Genomic DNA, 16,163 nt, shown 5'->3' with positions numbered 1-16,163 from the left:
TACAGTATTACCACACATACAGCGCGTTGAGAGATTACAACCTGTGTACTTACCCTGCTTGGAGATTAATAGGTACGTTTGTTTTGGGTACGTTTGTTTTGGGCCATGTAAAGTAGAGTAGTCCTCACATTTTTTACTCCGCTATGGTACATACATTATTATCGCATATCCAGCAGGTTAAGAGATTAATAGGGACGTTTGTTTTGGGCCATGTAAAGTAGTCCTCACATTTTATACTCTGCTACGGTACAGAAGGGGGGTAGTCTTATATGGTGAGTATAGCCCAAAACCTAGGTTTTAACTTGAAAATTAGGGGGTCTTCTTATACGCCAGCAAATACGGTAATTATACAAAAGATGAAAGAAACAACTGATTGGGAGCTGCAAACATGCACCCATGCCGTCTCCGTACAGTTGCAGCTGGAGTTTTTGTGAGGACCTGTAGACCTTGAAAGGTGGTACCAATTGTTGATAGAAAAGGTCTGGAATGGGACATTACAAAAAAATATTTATTTGGTGAGTGTTCCCGACTAGCAATATTTTCCAGTTTGGACCTTTTAATGAGAGTGGAATCTGAACCTGACAGCTGTTTACCATTTTTATGTATAGTGATCTGCTCCCTGTTCAGACATTCAGAGTCTCAGTTATTCAACCGAATGCAGAAAGCCACAAACTAAACCACTGCTGAAAGAATGCAAAACTATGAAATTTGTAAAGTTGCAATACTGAATAATGAGGCTTATTTGTGATGGTGGCTTAGTATAGTTGTTAGTATTTTATATAGGGAGTTCATAATAATTTCAAAAGGCAATATTCCTCTCCTTGACCATCTCCCTTTTTATTTAGCATGTAAAGGTTTATTCCAATAAACCATATTTTCTTTGACAACATCCACCTTTCACCATGGCCACCAGTCACTATCCTACCACAGTACATTTGTGTGGAGCACTTCTTTTAGCCTATACAAAACCTTGAAAGGTCCAGTGTATTTGCCTACCAAGCTAAAAATGTGCATGTTAGCGCTTTATTACTTGTTTTGTGATAAATTGGTTATTTGATCATTTCTTTTTTTTTTTTCTATTTTTTTTCCAGAAACCGATAAAGTGGTCACAGAACTCTTTTCAGATTTAACTTTAAATGATAATAACAACCTATTAACCGATGGCACCTTGGAAACCAACTTTGATAAGAAGACAACCAGTGACTTGGCTATAGACAGGGGTCTAGCTGTGTCTGAGGTTTGCACCGTGGATTCCGTTAACAGGATTTCAGTGGGAGATGTTAAAGAATCCCCTGTTGACAATACTGGGGTCCGGTCTTCAGAAGATTCATCTGTTGATAATGCTTTTCTGGCACAAGATGACCAAGGCAATGCTTTTCTGTCACAAGATGACCAAGGCAATGAGACAGGAGCTCAGCGGAAGGTAATAGACAAAGAAAGCTTAAAGGAAGTTGGTAAAGATTTCCTCAACAACAATGGCCTTCAGACAGACAATGCAACATCAGTGGATACTTCTGAAAGAGATTTTAACAATCAGGACTCTGTAATGGAAACAAATGACAGTATTAAGAAAGATTCCCCAAAGAGAGTCCGAAAGCCTATGAGCAAACTTCCATCCAGGATACAAAAGGACAACAGGACAAAAAAAGCTGGGCAGGAGGAAAAGAACCTGGAGATGAATGCAGATTTGGATGACCTTTCCCTCCCCAAATCATCCTATAATTTTGATCCCAGCCAGTGGGAAGACCCCAACTTCAACCCATTTGGAGGAAAGTCAGCCTTGTCTTCATCTCCTACGGTTACAAAAGCACCTTGTGGATTCAACAAAGATCTAAGTGATGGCCCTTTGGATCATCCTAAGCTAAGTAAGACCCTCTCTGGTTCAGAAACCGATCTTGCGCAGGAAACTAGATCAAGAAGAGGATCGGGAAGTCCCAGATCTTCGCCAAAGTTGGGCAGATCCCGTCTAATAACGTAAGTCTCCTAAAAATTGTGTTCCTCATTTTTTCTTTTTTTTCTTGGATTAAAGAAATCAAAATTTGCTTGAGATCCATGATGCTGCATGGTAGGTGCATCCAGAAAATAACAATACCCAATAATTTACTTTACCTGAATGTTGCAGTCTCCTGAGGTGGAATTGCTGGAACATTTATCTGTCTGGCACAAATGTCTACCTTGGAAGCATAAATTATTTAGGGGTATGTGTATGTGGGTTTCCTTTTTCCATCCGAAAAAGCAGACCTAAAGACAAACATAGGCTATCTTCTTCTTGTGCTAATTGGCACCTTTTTACTGAGAAGTCTAATGTCTAGTATGGCAACCTGCTAAATAACACTTGTTACCATTTTTCTTTTTGTTAAAACCTAAATTGTGTCCCTTAGAGCAGCTGTTGCCAACCAGTGGTTCGTGGACCACTGATGTTCTACGAGAATATTGTGGTGATCCCCAGGGGTTCTGCTGCATGTATTACCACCTAATGTTTCCAGTGTTCTCAATGCTTGCTGGCATTGAGTTCTGGCTCCTGTGAACTCAGAAGGAGGCTCTGGGAGTAGTTCAGAGAGCGGGTGGTGAAGGAGGGGACTTCCAATAGCAGCGTTGATCACAGACTGTGAGAGGGAGCACAGAGCTCAAGGACGTGGCTGGATAAAGAAGTGAGATCCAGTGATGAGTCTGTGTAAGGCAGCAGTGTAATGGTGAGTTGGGGGGGGGGGGGTAGAGAGCCGAAACATTGTGTATAAGGCAGCAGTGTGATGGGGGGGGGGGGGGGTCAGAGAGCAGAAATGTGTGTATAAGGCATGTAAAATTTAAGTTGGTGGTCAGCAGGATTCGAAATTGCGAGTTTAGTGGTCCGTGAGGTCTGAAAGGTTGGCGACCACTGCTTCACAGTGCACCGACATAATAAACTATTAAACAGATTATGGACACTTTACAATGTTCAGTCCCTTATCCATTATGAGTAATTATAAGTAATGCTTATACTATCAACCAAATGATCTAATACAATTATGTCTAAGCACCATAATGCAGCCAACTAATCTATAGCTTATTGACTTTTTAAAACAAGTTGTGAATGTTGATCCATTCTCATTTTAGAATTTCCAGGATCCTCTGTGTACATGCTAAATTCTTTTAAAGATACCCTGTCACCAGACCATTCCTTTTAATAAAAATCTCCCCATGATTATATGTGCATTTAACATTTTATTGATATTATTTACTTGTAAAAGCCTCCCTTGTGTAGACCTCCAGAAACTGCTACTGGGTGTGATGTCGAAGACCCACAGACTGAGAGCTAGGAGGTGAGGGGAGGGGCAAAGGAGCTGGATCAACCCAGACATCATTAGATACTTACAAAAGAAGAGAGGGCTATGACATGCAATGAGGTATGGAGCTGTGCTGTTCTTTATGACTCTCCTGGAGTAGTCAAATATTTTAGCAATTTCAAAGCCACATTGCAAGTAAATTTAAGAACAATCTATAAAAAGTAAAATGATGCTAGTAGGCAGTTTTTTTTTAAGTTGGTGACAGGGTCTCTTTAACTAATGATAGTTTTGTATTTATCTGTACTTTTTTAAAGCCTCTTCTTGTATGCTTTTAAACCAGCTGTTTTAGTTGTCCATTATTCTTCTCCTTGTGCCCACTGCAGTTCCCATAACCTCTCTCTATGGCTCCCAGTGCTTTAAATATTTCCTATTGTTCCCTTTATCTTTCCTAAAACTCAGTCATAAATTATTAGAAGCCTTTACCCTGCTCTGCATTGCTTGTACAACACAGCCTTAAATCTCCATGTGTGATGTTGGAATCCTAACTTTCTGAGTCGCTTTCGGTCTAAAATAAGAAATGCCCCACTTACGTATGCATGTTGGCAGGACAGTTAAATAGAGGTGAGATTGTGGGAGACATTCGTGTCTGTAGCACTGATGTCTTTAAAAAGAGAAATTAAACTCTGGTGGCTGTGAACAAATCAGGCAGGCAAAGGATGTGTCACCAGTATTGCGGTTTCCTTGCAGCTGATCTTTTCTCCATCACTGATATACCATGCCATGGCCTGCATTGTGTCTCTGAGTGGAGGCAGCCATCTTGGTAGAGGCAGGGCTTTGCTTCCTCGGGTCAGAGCCTTCAGCAAGGAGAACAGTAAGCAGCACCAAATCTCATTCCAGATCTCCTGAGACTAGCAGTCACAGGCAACAGTGCCTTTGTTGTAACACTGCAGATACATGGCTGAGTCTGTAGACACAGAATTGTCTACCCTCCCTTAAATAGCAGGAAGTACACTGCTGATTTTCAGGTGGGATTTCTGGCAAAGGAGAGATTTTTCAGGATACTGCTTAGGCACAGTTAACATTTCTAAATGTTCTCTGTAAAGCCCGTACACACGATCAGATTATCAAAAGATCTGTCGTCTGTTTTTTGTGGCATGCTAGTCTGATGTGGAAAGTGAAGAGGTTATTTTCATACGAATTTTCACCTACGACAGAATTCTACTTCAGAAGTGATGTCATGTGTTGGATTTTTTGTATGTGTTCTTTCGTCTCTGAGCATGCCTAGTCTTGCTCTTTAAATTTTTTCCCGTCGAAATCTGTACTAATGAGACGAAAATCGGACGTGTGTTGACGGAGGACAAAAATTTTATAGCCTGCACATCAGGATTTTGTCAGCCGAAAAGTCGGAGTCGGCTGGCGAAAGCACCATACTAACAATCCGAAAATCAGCAGATCGGTCGTCGGACGTAATTTCCCTTCAGATTTTCTTATCGTGTGTACGGGCCTTAACATAGCAGTTGTTCAGTTCCCCTTTTCATGCTGAATTCGAAAAAATGCTAAAGGATTAAATCTGGATCACAAAGGAAACTAGAAATCTGATGACCGGTCTCACGTTTCTTTCTCCAGTGTATTTTCTGTGACTTAAAGCCTGACTCTGGGAAAGACGAAAAGTATTCAAGGGTTAGTTGCTTGTTCTAGGTTTAGGGGACTTGGTAGAGTAAATTTATTTACTTGATCCTCCACTTTTCTTTGCTGCTAGACTGGTCCCCATAGTGTCTTCTCTACCATGCTCTATTGATCTAAGGTCCTGAAATCATCTGGACGAATGTAGGATTCTTAGCCCTTCATTGAGTGTAATGATGATGAGGGCCTGTCCACCGCTGGAGCATGGGGTGTTGCCTGATAATGAGGGAGTGGCGGATTCGGTAAATAAATGGCTTTTACTCTCGCCTAGACATAACAAGCAATCAGCCCTTTGTGCCGGTTCACACTAACGTGGCACGACTTCGGGGGGCAACCTAATGAATGTCTATGCAAGTCGCTCCGATGTCGCCCCGAAGTAGTACAGGAACCTTTTTCTAAGGCGGAGCGACTTGAGTCGCTCCTATTAGAACGGTTCCCGTAGCACACAATGGACTGACAAGTCGCGGTAGTGTGAATGGACACTTAAAGTGTGAGAATTTATTCTGTTTAAATTGGAACTTCAGTCAATACTTACTAACCTGACAGAGGCTCTAGCCCTTCCCAATTCCATTCCACTCCGTCTCCACTGGGCGCAGACGGTGATTATTGCTAGCGCCTGCTTACAATAAGCGCATGTAAAATCCAGCAGCCTGGTTGTACCTAAGTGGATCGATCGCTCTATCAACTTGGGTACATTCAGCGTGCCCATACATGGTTTAAATCTCGTCCAGTTCCTGCTAAACTTGGCTGAGATTCGAACCGTCTATGGCTGACTCAAGTAACACGTTATTCTTCCACAACCGAAACTCCTTTCTGCTGCCATGGTAACATGCATCCATGAAAGGTGGAGCTTAATAAAAAGGTGGTGGGACTTTATTACTATGGGAAATTAAGCTTATCACCCCCCCTTCCAAAATGCAATAAAATCATCACAACCTGGAGGGAGTACTTTCTTTGCTCTTGCATACACTTTATAGCCACAATTTTGTAGACACCTGACCATGACACCTATTAAAGCCTTTCTAGCTATAACAGTTTCCACTCTTCTGGAAAGGCTTTCTACAACATTTTGGAGTGTCTGTGGGATTGTGGGCCTTTTCAGTCAAAATAGCATGTGTAAGGTCAGGTACTGATGTTGGATAGAAGAACCAGCGCACCTCAAAGGTATTCAGTAGAGTTGAGGTCAGGGCTCAATACAGGCCACTCAAGTTCCTCCACACCAACTCATCAAACCATGTCTTTATAGATCCAGGTTTGTACACAAGGGCATGGCCATGCTGGAACCACAGCAGTTGGAAGCGCAATGTCTTTGTATGCTGTAACATGAATAGTAGCCATCACCGGAAACGCATGAGCTCCATATTCTGGAGGGGTGTTCACATACTATTGGTCATATAGTAGGTGTTATGGTCAGGTATCCATGAACGTTTGCCCATATAGTGTATTTGCTTTAGAATACTAGGTGTACTCCTATTAGGATGGCCTTAAACATTGCACTTAAAAATGACTCTTGCACTTCATACATGGGGAAAAGCTTAGGCTTGTCATTTCCACTGCTTTCCTTTTCCACCTTTTAATGTCTACCAAAAAATGACTGGTACACTTTAACGTTAATAGCTTGGTAACTCGTATATTTCTCATCCCTTAACTGTGAGCAGCCATTTTATATATAGTATATGGTATGAAATACTTGACTCAAGAGCCAATTAAGTGATTTCTCTCCCCGTTCTCCAATCTCTGTATCTTTTTCACCTTTCCTTTGCTGTCTCTTTTCTCCTTTGCCTCAGGACTTCTGAGCAAGTGAAATTTCTCTGTTTCCTCTTGTAAGTATGCCACTTCAGCTTGCTGTCGGCCCTGACATAGTCTGAAAGCAATTACAAAGGAATAATTTTGAATAGAAAGAATAAACCAATAACTTGGTTTTTGGTAGATGCTCATAGGTTCAGTCACCTATTGGTTTCAGAGGCTAGGCTGGGACTTTCCTCCCCAAGAATTTTTGGAGCCAAGTAGAATGAGTGAGCAAGCAGATCAGAAAGATACTACAAGAAGTCCCCTACTAACGAACGAACTCCTGGAGGTCCAACAAAGATCAGCGCTTGCAGACAATGGCTGAGAGAGCTGATCAGCGTGTTCTGGTGGGGGGAGTCCCCCTTTCAGAACACAATAGCACAGCTGGGGGGATTACCGCACCAACGTTGCTTGTGTTGGTACAACGATCTGTCTTTTCTTTTTTTTTTTTTTTTTTCCGTCCAGCCTGCTGGGTTGAACAGAAAGAAAAAAAAAAAAGACGGAGTGTGTGTATCACAATTGGACATGCGAACACATCTTTCACATCTTTGAAAGTTTGCAAGTTGACCGTTCGTATGTAGGGTACTTACTGTAGAGCATAAAAATCCTAACATATGGGGAATCTTTGGTTGGACCTTCAATTATGTAAATGGTTTAATTCAGAGGTTACTGATCGACTTCTGTACAACCACGCTGTCAGGTTTTTCAAGATCAATCAGTGACGCTGGCTATAGCCGGCAGCACTGCTCAGTGCACTCTGACGGCAGGAAAGTATCCCCGCTGTCAGAATCATCGGTCGGGTATTTTTTTTTTTATTTCGTTCAACCCACTGATTGAACGGGGGGGGGGGAATGAATAGTTTTTTAGTATGGACTGCTTAAAACTGGGCAAGCCACATCTTCAAGAATGCTGTGAGATGCATGATATATGTGACCATAAACCCAAGTGAATGCTGTTCTGTTGGATCCAATTCAAAATGTAAACATTGTACTCCAGATCAGAGGTTCTCAATACTTCCAAAACCTTCCACCCCCACAGCACAAAAAAAAAAAAAAAGCTATTTGCACAAAAGTATGAGAATGCAAAATATTGAAATGCTTGAAGACTCTGGATGAGACCCCCCTGGGACAGGTTTCTGGAGGGGGTTAGGAGGTCTCTCCAGGAGTCTGGAGGCATTGTAGGGGCACTACAGGAGACTGGAAAGCATTGTGGGGACTGGAGGGCACCGTGGCACACTGGTGGAGGTTTCAGGGCACTATGGGAGCTAGAGGCTTTGCAGGAGACTGAAGGGGTGTGAGGCACTGTTGGAGGCTGGGCAGCACTGTGGGAGGTGGGAAGACACTGTGGTGGCTGAGGACACTCCGAGGGCCTGGGAGAACTGTTGAAGTTGAGGGGAGGTTAATGCCTCGTACACACGCAACGATTATCGGCCGACCGATCGTCCGACTTTTGTCCAGTGTTGTGTTGGTTGAAATGTGCTCTAGACTGCACACTAATTTTCTCGACCAACAAAAATCTACTTCAGAAGTGATGTCATGTGCTGGTTTACTTTCCGTGTGTTTTTTCTTCTCTGAGCATGCCCAGTCTTGCTCATCAGATTTTTGTCTGCCGAAATCTGTACTGACTGACGGAAAATCGGCCGTTGTGTTGACGGCCAACAAAAATTTTATAGCCTGCACACCAGATTTTATTCGGCCGAAAAGTCGATTGTCGAAAGCATCATACTAACAAGTGGAAAATCGGCCGATCGGACGTTGGCCGAAAATTCCCGGCCAATAATCGATGCGTGTGTACGAGGCATAAGGATGGCATTATGGAAGCTGGGAGGCAGTGTAGAACAACACTCCTAAAAGCAAAGCTATGATCCTTCTAAAGTACTTGCATTATTCTGCATCAAAAATGTTTTGCTTTTCGCTGTTAAATTAGTTCTAAAGGCAGAATGTTTGTTTTTTTTACCTTCATGCATTCTCTACATTAGGGTAAAATACCTTCAGTATGCAGCCCCCCCCCATGCTTGCCCAATCATGACACAAGAGCAGCTGTCCCGGGTCTCTGCCAATGGCTCCCGCTGCTGTCAATCACAGCCAGTAAGTCAGGGACGAGGCCCATTCTGTGTGTCTTATACACAAACTGAGCAGGGCTTGGATGCGAGCACGCATGAGCCCCCATAGCAAGCACTAGGAAAAGAGGCGGCAGAGCCAGGAGCACCGATGGGGGACCTGAGAAGAGAAGGATCGGGCTGCTCTGTGCAAAACCGTTACACAGAGCAGGTAAGTATAACATGTTTGTTATTTAAAAGAAAAATTACCTTTTTAATATCTCTTAAATTTTGACACCTGATTACTGTTCAATTAAAAAGCCAATCGGTCAAAGTTAGGGGCTTGCAGACACTGTTTAAAGAGAAAGTACCTCATTGATGAACTCAATAATAATTATTAAACTTGTAATAATTTTAGCAGGTTACTAATGTTTATGATGGTTACCCCAGGGGATGCATGTTGTAAATCAAGCTGCCCTGACCCTCTGTGCCATTGCCCCCTCTGCATCCCTGCTTCTCTCTTGGGGAGCGACTGCCATTTTGAGATCTCTCAGACAAGATGAGAACTTTTGATATCAAATGGGGGAGAGATTCTGGGTATCAACTGGCACTGGCATATCTACACCATATGGCCAAAAATAAGTGGACAGGCCTCCATATTATTGTGTTCAGGTGTTTCCAGTAGAAGGTACAGGTAATGGCACAGCACACACAGCCATTTTAGACAATTGTGCATTTTCAGGCTTGTATTAACAGTTTGGGGAAGGCCTATCTTAATATCTTTTTCTGCTCTAGCATTACTTTGCCACTGTGCAGAAAAGCAGGTCCAAAAAGGTTTGAGGAACTTGGTGTGGAGGAACTTAAATGGCCTACACAGAGCTCTGACCTCAACTCTACTGAACACTTTTGGGATGACATGAAGTGCTGATTGCGAGCAAAGACTTCCCATCTAACATGACTGCATGGCCTCACAAATTCCCACAAAGGCACTTCAAGAACTTGTGTAAAGTCTTCCCAGAAGCTTGTAGGCTGGTAAAGAGTTGGAAAAATCAGCACCGACTTAATTGGTGATAAAATACTTCAAGCTTTATTCAGTATCTATCATATAAAATAATTGCCGCGTTTCTGCCCCAACCTTAGGCCCTTAGTCATATACTTATGGGGCAGAAAGGTGTCAATTCTTTTATGTGATGGATACTTTTATGTCTTGATGGATGCCTAATAAGAAAGCTTGAACCACTTTATGATCAATTAAGTTGGTGCCGAATTTTCTATCTCTCTGATGTTTGTCTATGTATGGTATTTACAGCGTGTATCCTGGCATAGACTATCGCTCCTGTCCCAGTGGACATTGAATTTAGCAGTTGCAGCTTCACAAGTTTACTTTTTCTTGTAGGCTGTTATAGCTGCAAAAGGGGGGGAGAGGTGTCCATGTTTGTGCAAGGAGATGTCCAACATGCTCATGTTTGTGTAATGGTCAGGTGTCCACAAACTTTTTACCCTATAGCCAGTGGTGGGATTCAGCCGGTTCGCACCGGTTCCATAGAGCCGGTTACTAACTTTCTGCAAGTTCGCAGAACCGGCTGATCCCTCTGCGCGTCTAAGGACGCGCAGTACAATTGAATGTACCGCGCAGCCGCAGACGTGGCGGCCGGGGAACAGAGCAGTGCGCCCCGACCCGCCCATTCTGTGACAATAGCGAATGAAAATTCGCTATTGTCACACGGATCCTCCTCCTGGCCAATCAGGGAGCGGGTCCTCCCGATTCCTGATTGGCTGAAAGGCAAACCCCGTGCCATTGGACGAGGACGCGGGAAGACTGAGGACTCGGAGACGCGGGGAGTCGGGGACTGAAGAGAAGCCATCCGTGAGGTAAGTGCATGGGGATCGCTGGCACTCTGCAGTTATTGGGGGCAATGCTGTGGCGCTCTGCATTTATTGGGGGCAATGCTGTGGCACTCTGCAATTATTGGGGGCAATGCTGTGGCGCTCTGCAATCATTGGGGGCAATGCTGTGGCGCTCTGCATTTATTGGGGGCAATGCTGTGGCGCTCTGCAATTATTGGGGGCAATGCTATGGCGCTCTGCAATTATTGGGGGCAATGCTGTGGCGCTCTGCAATTATTGGGGGCAATGCTGTGGCGCTCTGCAATTATTGGGGGCAATGCTGTGGTGCTCTGCAATCATTGGGGGCAATGCTGTGGCGCTCTGCAATTATTGGGCGCAATGCTGTGGCGCTCTGCAATTATTGGGGGCAATGCTGTGGCGCTCTGCAATCATTGGGGGGCAATGCTGTGGCGCTCTGCATTTATTGGGGGCAATGCTGTGGCACTCTGCAATTATTTGGGGCAATGCTGTGGCGCTCTGCAATCATTGGGGGCAATGCTGTGGCACTCTGCAATTATCGGGGGCAATGCTGTGGCGCTCTGCAGTTATTAGGGGCAATGCTGTGGCGCTCTGCAGTTATTGGGGGCAATGCTGTGGCGCTCTGCAATTATTGGGGGCATTGCTGTGGCACTCTGCATTTATTGGGGGCAATGCTGTGGCACTCTGCAATCATTGGGGGCAATGCTGTGGCACTCTGCATTTATTGGGGGCAATGCTGTGGCACTCTGCAATTATTTGGGGCAATGCTGTGGCGCTCTGCAATCATTGGGGGCAATGCTGTGGCACTCTGCAATTATCGGGGGCAATGCTGTGGCGCTCTGCAGTTATTAGGGGCAATGCTGTGGCGCTCTGCAGTTATAGGGGGCAATGCTGTGGCGCTCTGCAATTATTGGGGGCATTGCTGTGGCACTCTGCATTTATTGGGGGCAATGCTGTGGCACTCTGCAATCATTGGGGGCAATGCTGTGGCACTCTGCAATTATTGGGGGCAATGCTGTGGCACTCTGCAATTATTGGGGGCAATGCTGTGGTCACTGTGCATTGAAAGGGGGCACTCTGGTCACTGTGCATTGAAAGGGGGGCACGCTGGTCACTGTGCATTGAAAGGGAGGCATGCTGGTCACTGTGCATTGAAAGGGGGCACGCTGGTCATTCTGCATTAAAAGGGGGCACGCTGGTCATTCTGCTGGGAAAGTCGGAACTGGTTACTAAAATTTTTGAATCCCACCACTGCCTATAGCGTATATTTTCTTCTGCCTCTTGTAACCATTGTCCCCTCGCCCAGTATTGCATTAAAGACTAACTAAAACCGAAATGAAATGTATTGAGTTTCCCAGTCCTTAGATGTGGTTGCTGCATTCGTTTTCTTTTATCGGGATAAGAACATTTTCAACAAATATAGAAAATACCTATCTTTCCAATGCAAACTACTAATCCCATCATCCACTATGTGATGGAGATGAAACCAGAAGACCTATTGGATGTCCAGCCTGGTCAGCAACCACGACTTCCTCCATGGATAGAGTGCATGAATGAGTGTAGTCACCCAGAGACACGAAGGGGGAGATTTACTAAAACTCAGAATCTGATGCAGCTGTACATGATAGCCAATTAGCTTCTAACTTCAGCTTGTTAAATTAAGCTTTACAGTAAAACCGGGAAGCTGATTGGTTTATGTGCAGATCTGCATGCTCCAATTTTAGTAAATCTGCCATAGTGTATTGTTTGCATGGTTATTGGCTGAAAAGGAAGGGAACTAATGCAACCTCCATATCAAGGACTGGGAATCTAAAATATATCATGTTTGTTCTTAGGTTTAGATGTACTTTAATTTTCACTCCATTACATTTACTGACCATTTCTTGTAGGGATGCACCGAAATGAAATTCTTGTCCGAAGCCGAAGCTGAATAATAATGAAATGCTTGGCCGAAGGCCGAATACCGAACGCGGTGTTTCGCATTTTTTCCTCTCTGTCTCTCATGTCTCTCTCTCTCTCTCTCATGTCTCTCTCCTCTCGTGTCTCTCTCTCTTGTCCTGGTATGTCTCTCTCTTGTCCTCTCTTGTCCTCTCTCTCTCTTGTCCTCTCTCTCTCTCTCTCTCTCTCTCTCTCTCTCTTGTCCTCTCTCTCTCTCTCTCTCTCTCTCTCTCTCTCTTGTCATCTCTCTCTCTTGTCCTCTCTCTCTCTCTCTCTCTCTCTCTTGTCCTTTCTCTCTCTCTCGTTCTCTCTCTCTTGTCCTCTCTCTCTCTCTTGTCCTCTCTCTCTCTCTTGTCCTCTCTCTCTCTCTCTCTCTTGTCCTCTCTCTCTCTCTCTCTCTCTTGTCCTCTCTCTCTCTCTCTCTCTTGTCCTCTCTCTCTCTCTCTCTCTTGTCCTCTCTCTCTCTCTCTCTCTTGTCCTCTCTCTCTCTCTCTCTCTCTCTCTCTCTTGTCCTCTCTCTCTCTCTCTTGTCCTCTCTCTCTCTCTCTCTTGTCCTCTCTCTCTCTCTCTCTCTCTCTCTCTTGTCCTCTCTCTCTCTCTCTCTCTCTCTCTCTCCCTCTCTCTCTCTCTCTCTCTCTCTCTCTTGTCCTCACGTGTCTCTGTCCTCTCATGTATCTCCTTACCTCCCTCCCTCCCATCTGCAGAGTCGATGTTTGCTGTATGGCTCCTGTGCCCTGTCACAGGCGGAGGCGGAGTACATTTGGTATCACTCCGCCTGTGACAGACCCCGGCGCTAAGCGGCTATACAGGAAGCATCCGCTCTGCTTCCTGTAGTGCCTCCGGCTATGATGCTCGGGGATGGCGGGTCGCCGGTCGGGGACCCGCAATCTGGGCTTACCGACCCACCATCCGCGTCATTAAAAACGTCATTGTTTGGCACAAATTTATTCAGCCTTTTTACTTATTCGGCCGAACACCGAAAGTGCTTTTTTTGCTATTTTCGGCCGAATAATGTTCGGTTGCCGAACATTCGGTGCATCCCTAATTTCTTGTGCTCTGCAACTACTTAGCCTTAGCTGTCTAACAATTTCTACTGGTATAGCCATACCGGTGATGTTGCATGGCATCAACTTGGTCTATGTATCAAAACCATATCATACAGCATCCGTGGAACTTTCACAAACAAAATGTTCATAACTGGAACAAAAGATGCAGACTTCAGACAGCTTAAAGCGACCCTGTCCCCAATTTAAAAAAAAAAATGTTTAAAAGCACAAGGAAAGCAAGTATTTTAAAATGTTTACAATTTTTTAATGTATTGCTAATGTTTTTATTCCCTTGCAGTGCTCCTCTAAACTTGCTAGCAAGTTTCACTAGGGGCAGTGCTGGAAATCAGCCAAATAGCCCCAACGCAACTTATTTGAATTATCCCTTAAAGCGGAACTTTACTCTCTCAATCAATATGAACTATTTTTATCCTTATGCTGCTAGCCTTAGTAAATAGATTAGAAGGTATATTATATATGTTAACTTTTTTTTTACATTTCTTCAGTTACAGGTGCATCTCAAAACATTAGAATATCATCAAAAAGTTAAAGTGTAAGGCCAGCCTAAAACTAAAACCCCTGCATCTAAGACATCCATGATCTAAGACTAACCTATCTAGCCCTGTAAAGAAGAAATCAGTATACATACCTTTGAAGCTCTGCAGAGGACACGGCCCGACAACAGCTGTGAAATGAATGGGAAGGGACGTCACCCATAGAATTACTATGGGGCTTCTGTTGTCAGCTGTGTCCTCTGCACTCGCCTCCACAGAGAAGCTGTGGCTGACAGTTCAGCGTGGGATCGGGTCGGATCGGCTTAAAAAAAGGTAAGTATACTGATTTCGGCCGTCCTGCTTTCTGGATCGCGTCCTCCGGCCATCTGATTGGCCGGAGGCGCGATTGCATCACTCCCTCGCATATGCGTGGGAGCCGCTGTTCACGGCACTGGGCTCTGAAGGAATGGCACGGGTGGCCGTTTAATTTTTTTCAGTAATTCAATTCAAAAAGTGAAACCTATAATATATATAGATTCATTAGGCTTTGGTTATCCCTGTTGCTTGTGCGCCTTTTTCTACCACGCTTTTTTTTCCCTTCCACTCAATGTTCCATTAATATGCTTGGATACAGCACTCTGTGAACAGCCAGCTTCTTTAGCAGTGACCTTTTGTGACTTACCCTCCTTGTGGGGTGTCAATGACTGTCTTCCCCATGATTGTGTAACCTACTGAACCAGACTGAGAGACCATTAAAAGGCTCAGGAAACCTTTACAGGTGTTTTGAGTTAATTAGCGGATTAGAGTGTGGCATCACGAGTCTACAATATTGAACTTTTTCACAATATTCTAATTTTCTGAGATACTGAATTTTGGGATTTTACTAGCTGTAAGCCATAATCTTCAAGATTTTAAAATAAGAAATGATTGAAATGCATCACTCTGTGTGTAATGAATCTATAGGAGTTTCACTTTTTGAATTGAATTACTGAAATAAAAAAAACTTTTTGATATTCAAATCTTTTGAGATGCACCTGTACTTCCTAATTTCTGACCTAGGCCAAAATTATGTCATACATCCCAGGGGTGTGCATGAACATATTTTTGTGTCATCTAGAGGAGGGTTCTAATCTAAGAACACTCTCCCGAATGCATGCCTGAGCTAAGGGCAGAGGGATTTCAGGAAGTAAATGCTACATGAATCATCTGCCCCTGCTCAATATGGCTGCTGATAGAAATGCTTGGGGGGGGGGGGGGGGGCTTTTCAAAGTGATTTCTCAAAAAAATAAAACACTGAGATCTAAATGTAGGAATGAGTTCCACTTTAAATAAAATTGTACTATTAGACTGGCCATACATTATACAATTTGTCTTCTACAACTTTTCTTTATATTTACCAAAACCATATAATATGAGGTCACACCTAAACACTTTCAATTTTGTATGCAATCAGGCTTGCCCTGGCGTTACATAGTTGAAGGTAAATCTAAAGTAAATTGAACAAGAAAATTGTATAATGTTTGGCTAGCTTTATAGACACCCCACATTATCTTTTTTATTATATCAAGAGAACCCAATAAATCTTGCAAATCTGAACTCTTTTTTTTTTCTTTTTGCTTTTTCATTTCCTGTGCTTGGAGAGCTGCCATTACAAGCCCAGTCCTGTTCTGTTTACATCCTCCACTGTAACTGACGACCAGACTGATAACAAGGAAGCCATCTAATTCACATACCCCTGTATGTGTTGTTTAGCTACAGTGTAGAGAGCACAGGTTTCAAAACCAGGACTAAAGATGGCCATAGATGGCTCGAAATTCATCCAGTTCAGCAGGGACTGGCTGAATTTAAATCCATCTATTGCCATTTCTGCTCAACAGACCATCAGTCTAACGATTGACTTTAATCAAATGGAAATGTTGGAAAGCTTTTGTTGACCAGTGGCAGCAGCCACTGAATAGTGTATTCTGACAGTAGGTAGTCCCGCTGTTAGAAGAAAAAAGCACAGCGGGGAGGAGTTCTCCATCCACCTCGCTTGTGTGGATGCGGG

The 16,163-nt window shown here is 43.8% G+C and overlaps 1 protein-coding gene across 4 annotated transcripts in view; it reads left to right on the top strand.

Moving 5' to 3' along the window:
- Positions 1 to 16,163, top strand: part of TACC1 (transforming acidic coiled-coil containing protein 1) — a 184,773-nt gene that overhangs the window by 109,758 nt on the left and 58,852 nt on the right. For 3 of the 4 annotated variants that reach the window (XM_082255222.1, XM_082255223.1, XM_082255220.1), the window contains exons 3-5: positions 1,092 to 1,367; positions 1,398 to 1,974; positions 6,734 to 6,769. In XM_082255222.1, coding sequence (XP_082111348.1) covers positions 1,092 to 1,367; positions 1,398 to 1,974; positions 6,734 to 6,769 — 889 coding nt within the window. Of the gene's footprint in view, positions 1 to 1,091; positions 1,975 to 6,733; positions 6,770 to 16,163 lie in introns of all 4 variants that reach the window. The other variant, XM_082255221.1, reaches the window with a different exon arrangement.

The sequence above is a fragment of the Pelophylax lessonae genome, assembly GCF_965119305.1.
Source record: "Pelophylax lessonae genome assembly, chromosome: 4".
Taxonomy (NCBI): domain Eukaryota; kingdom Metazoa; phylum Chordata; class Amphibia; order Anura; family Ranidae; genus Pelophylax; species Pelophylax lessonae.
The sequence above is the reverse complement of the archived record's forward strand: the minus strand, read 5'-3'. Positions and strand labels throughout refer to the sequence as shown.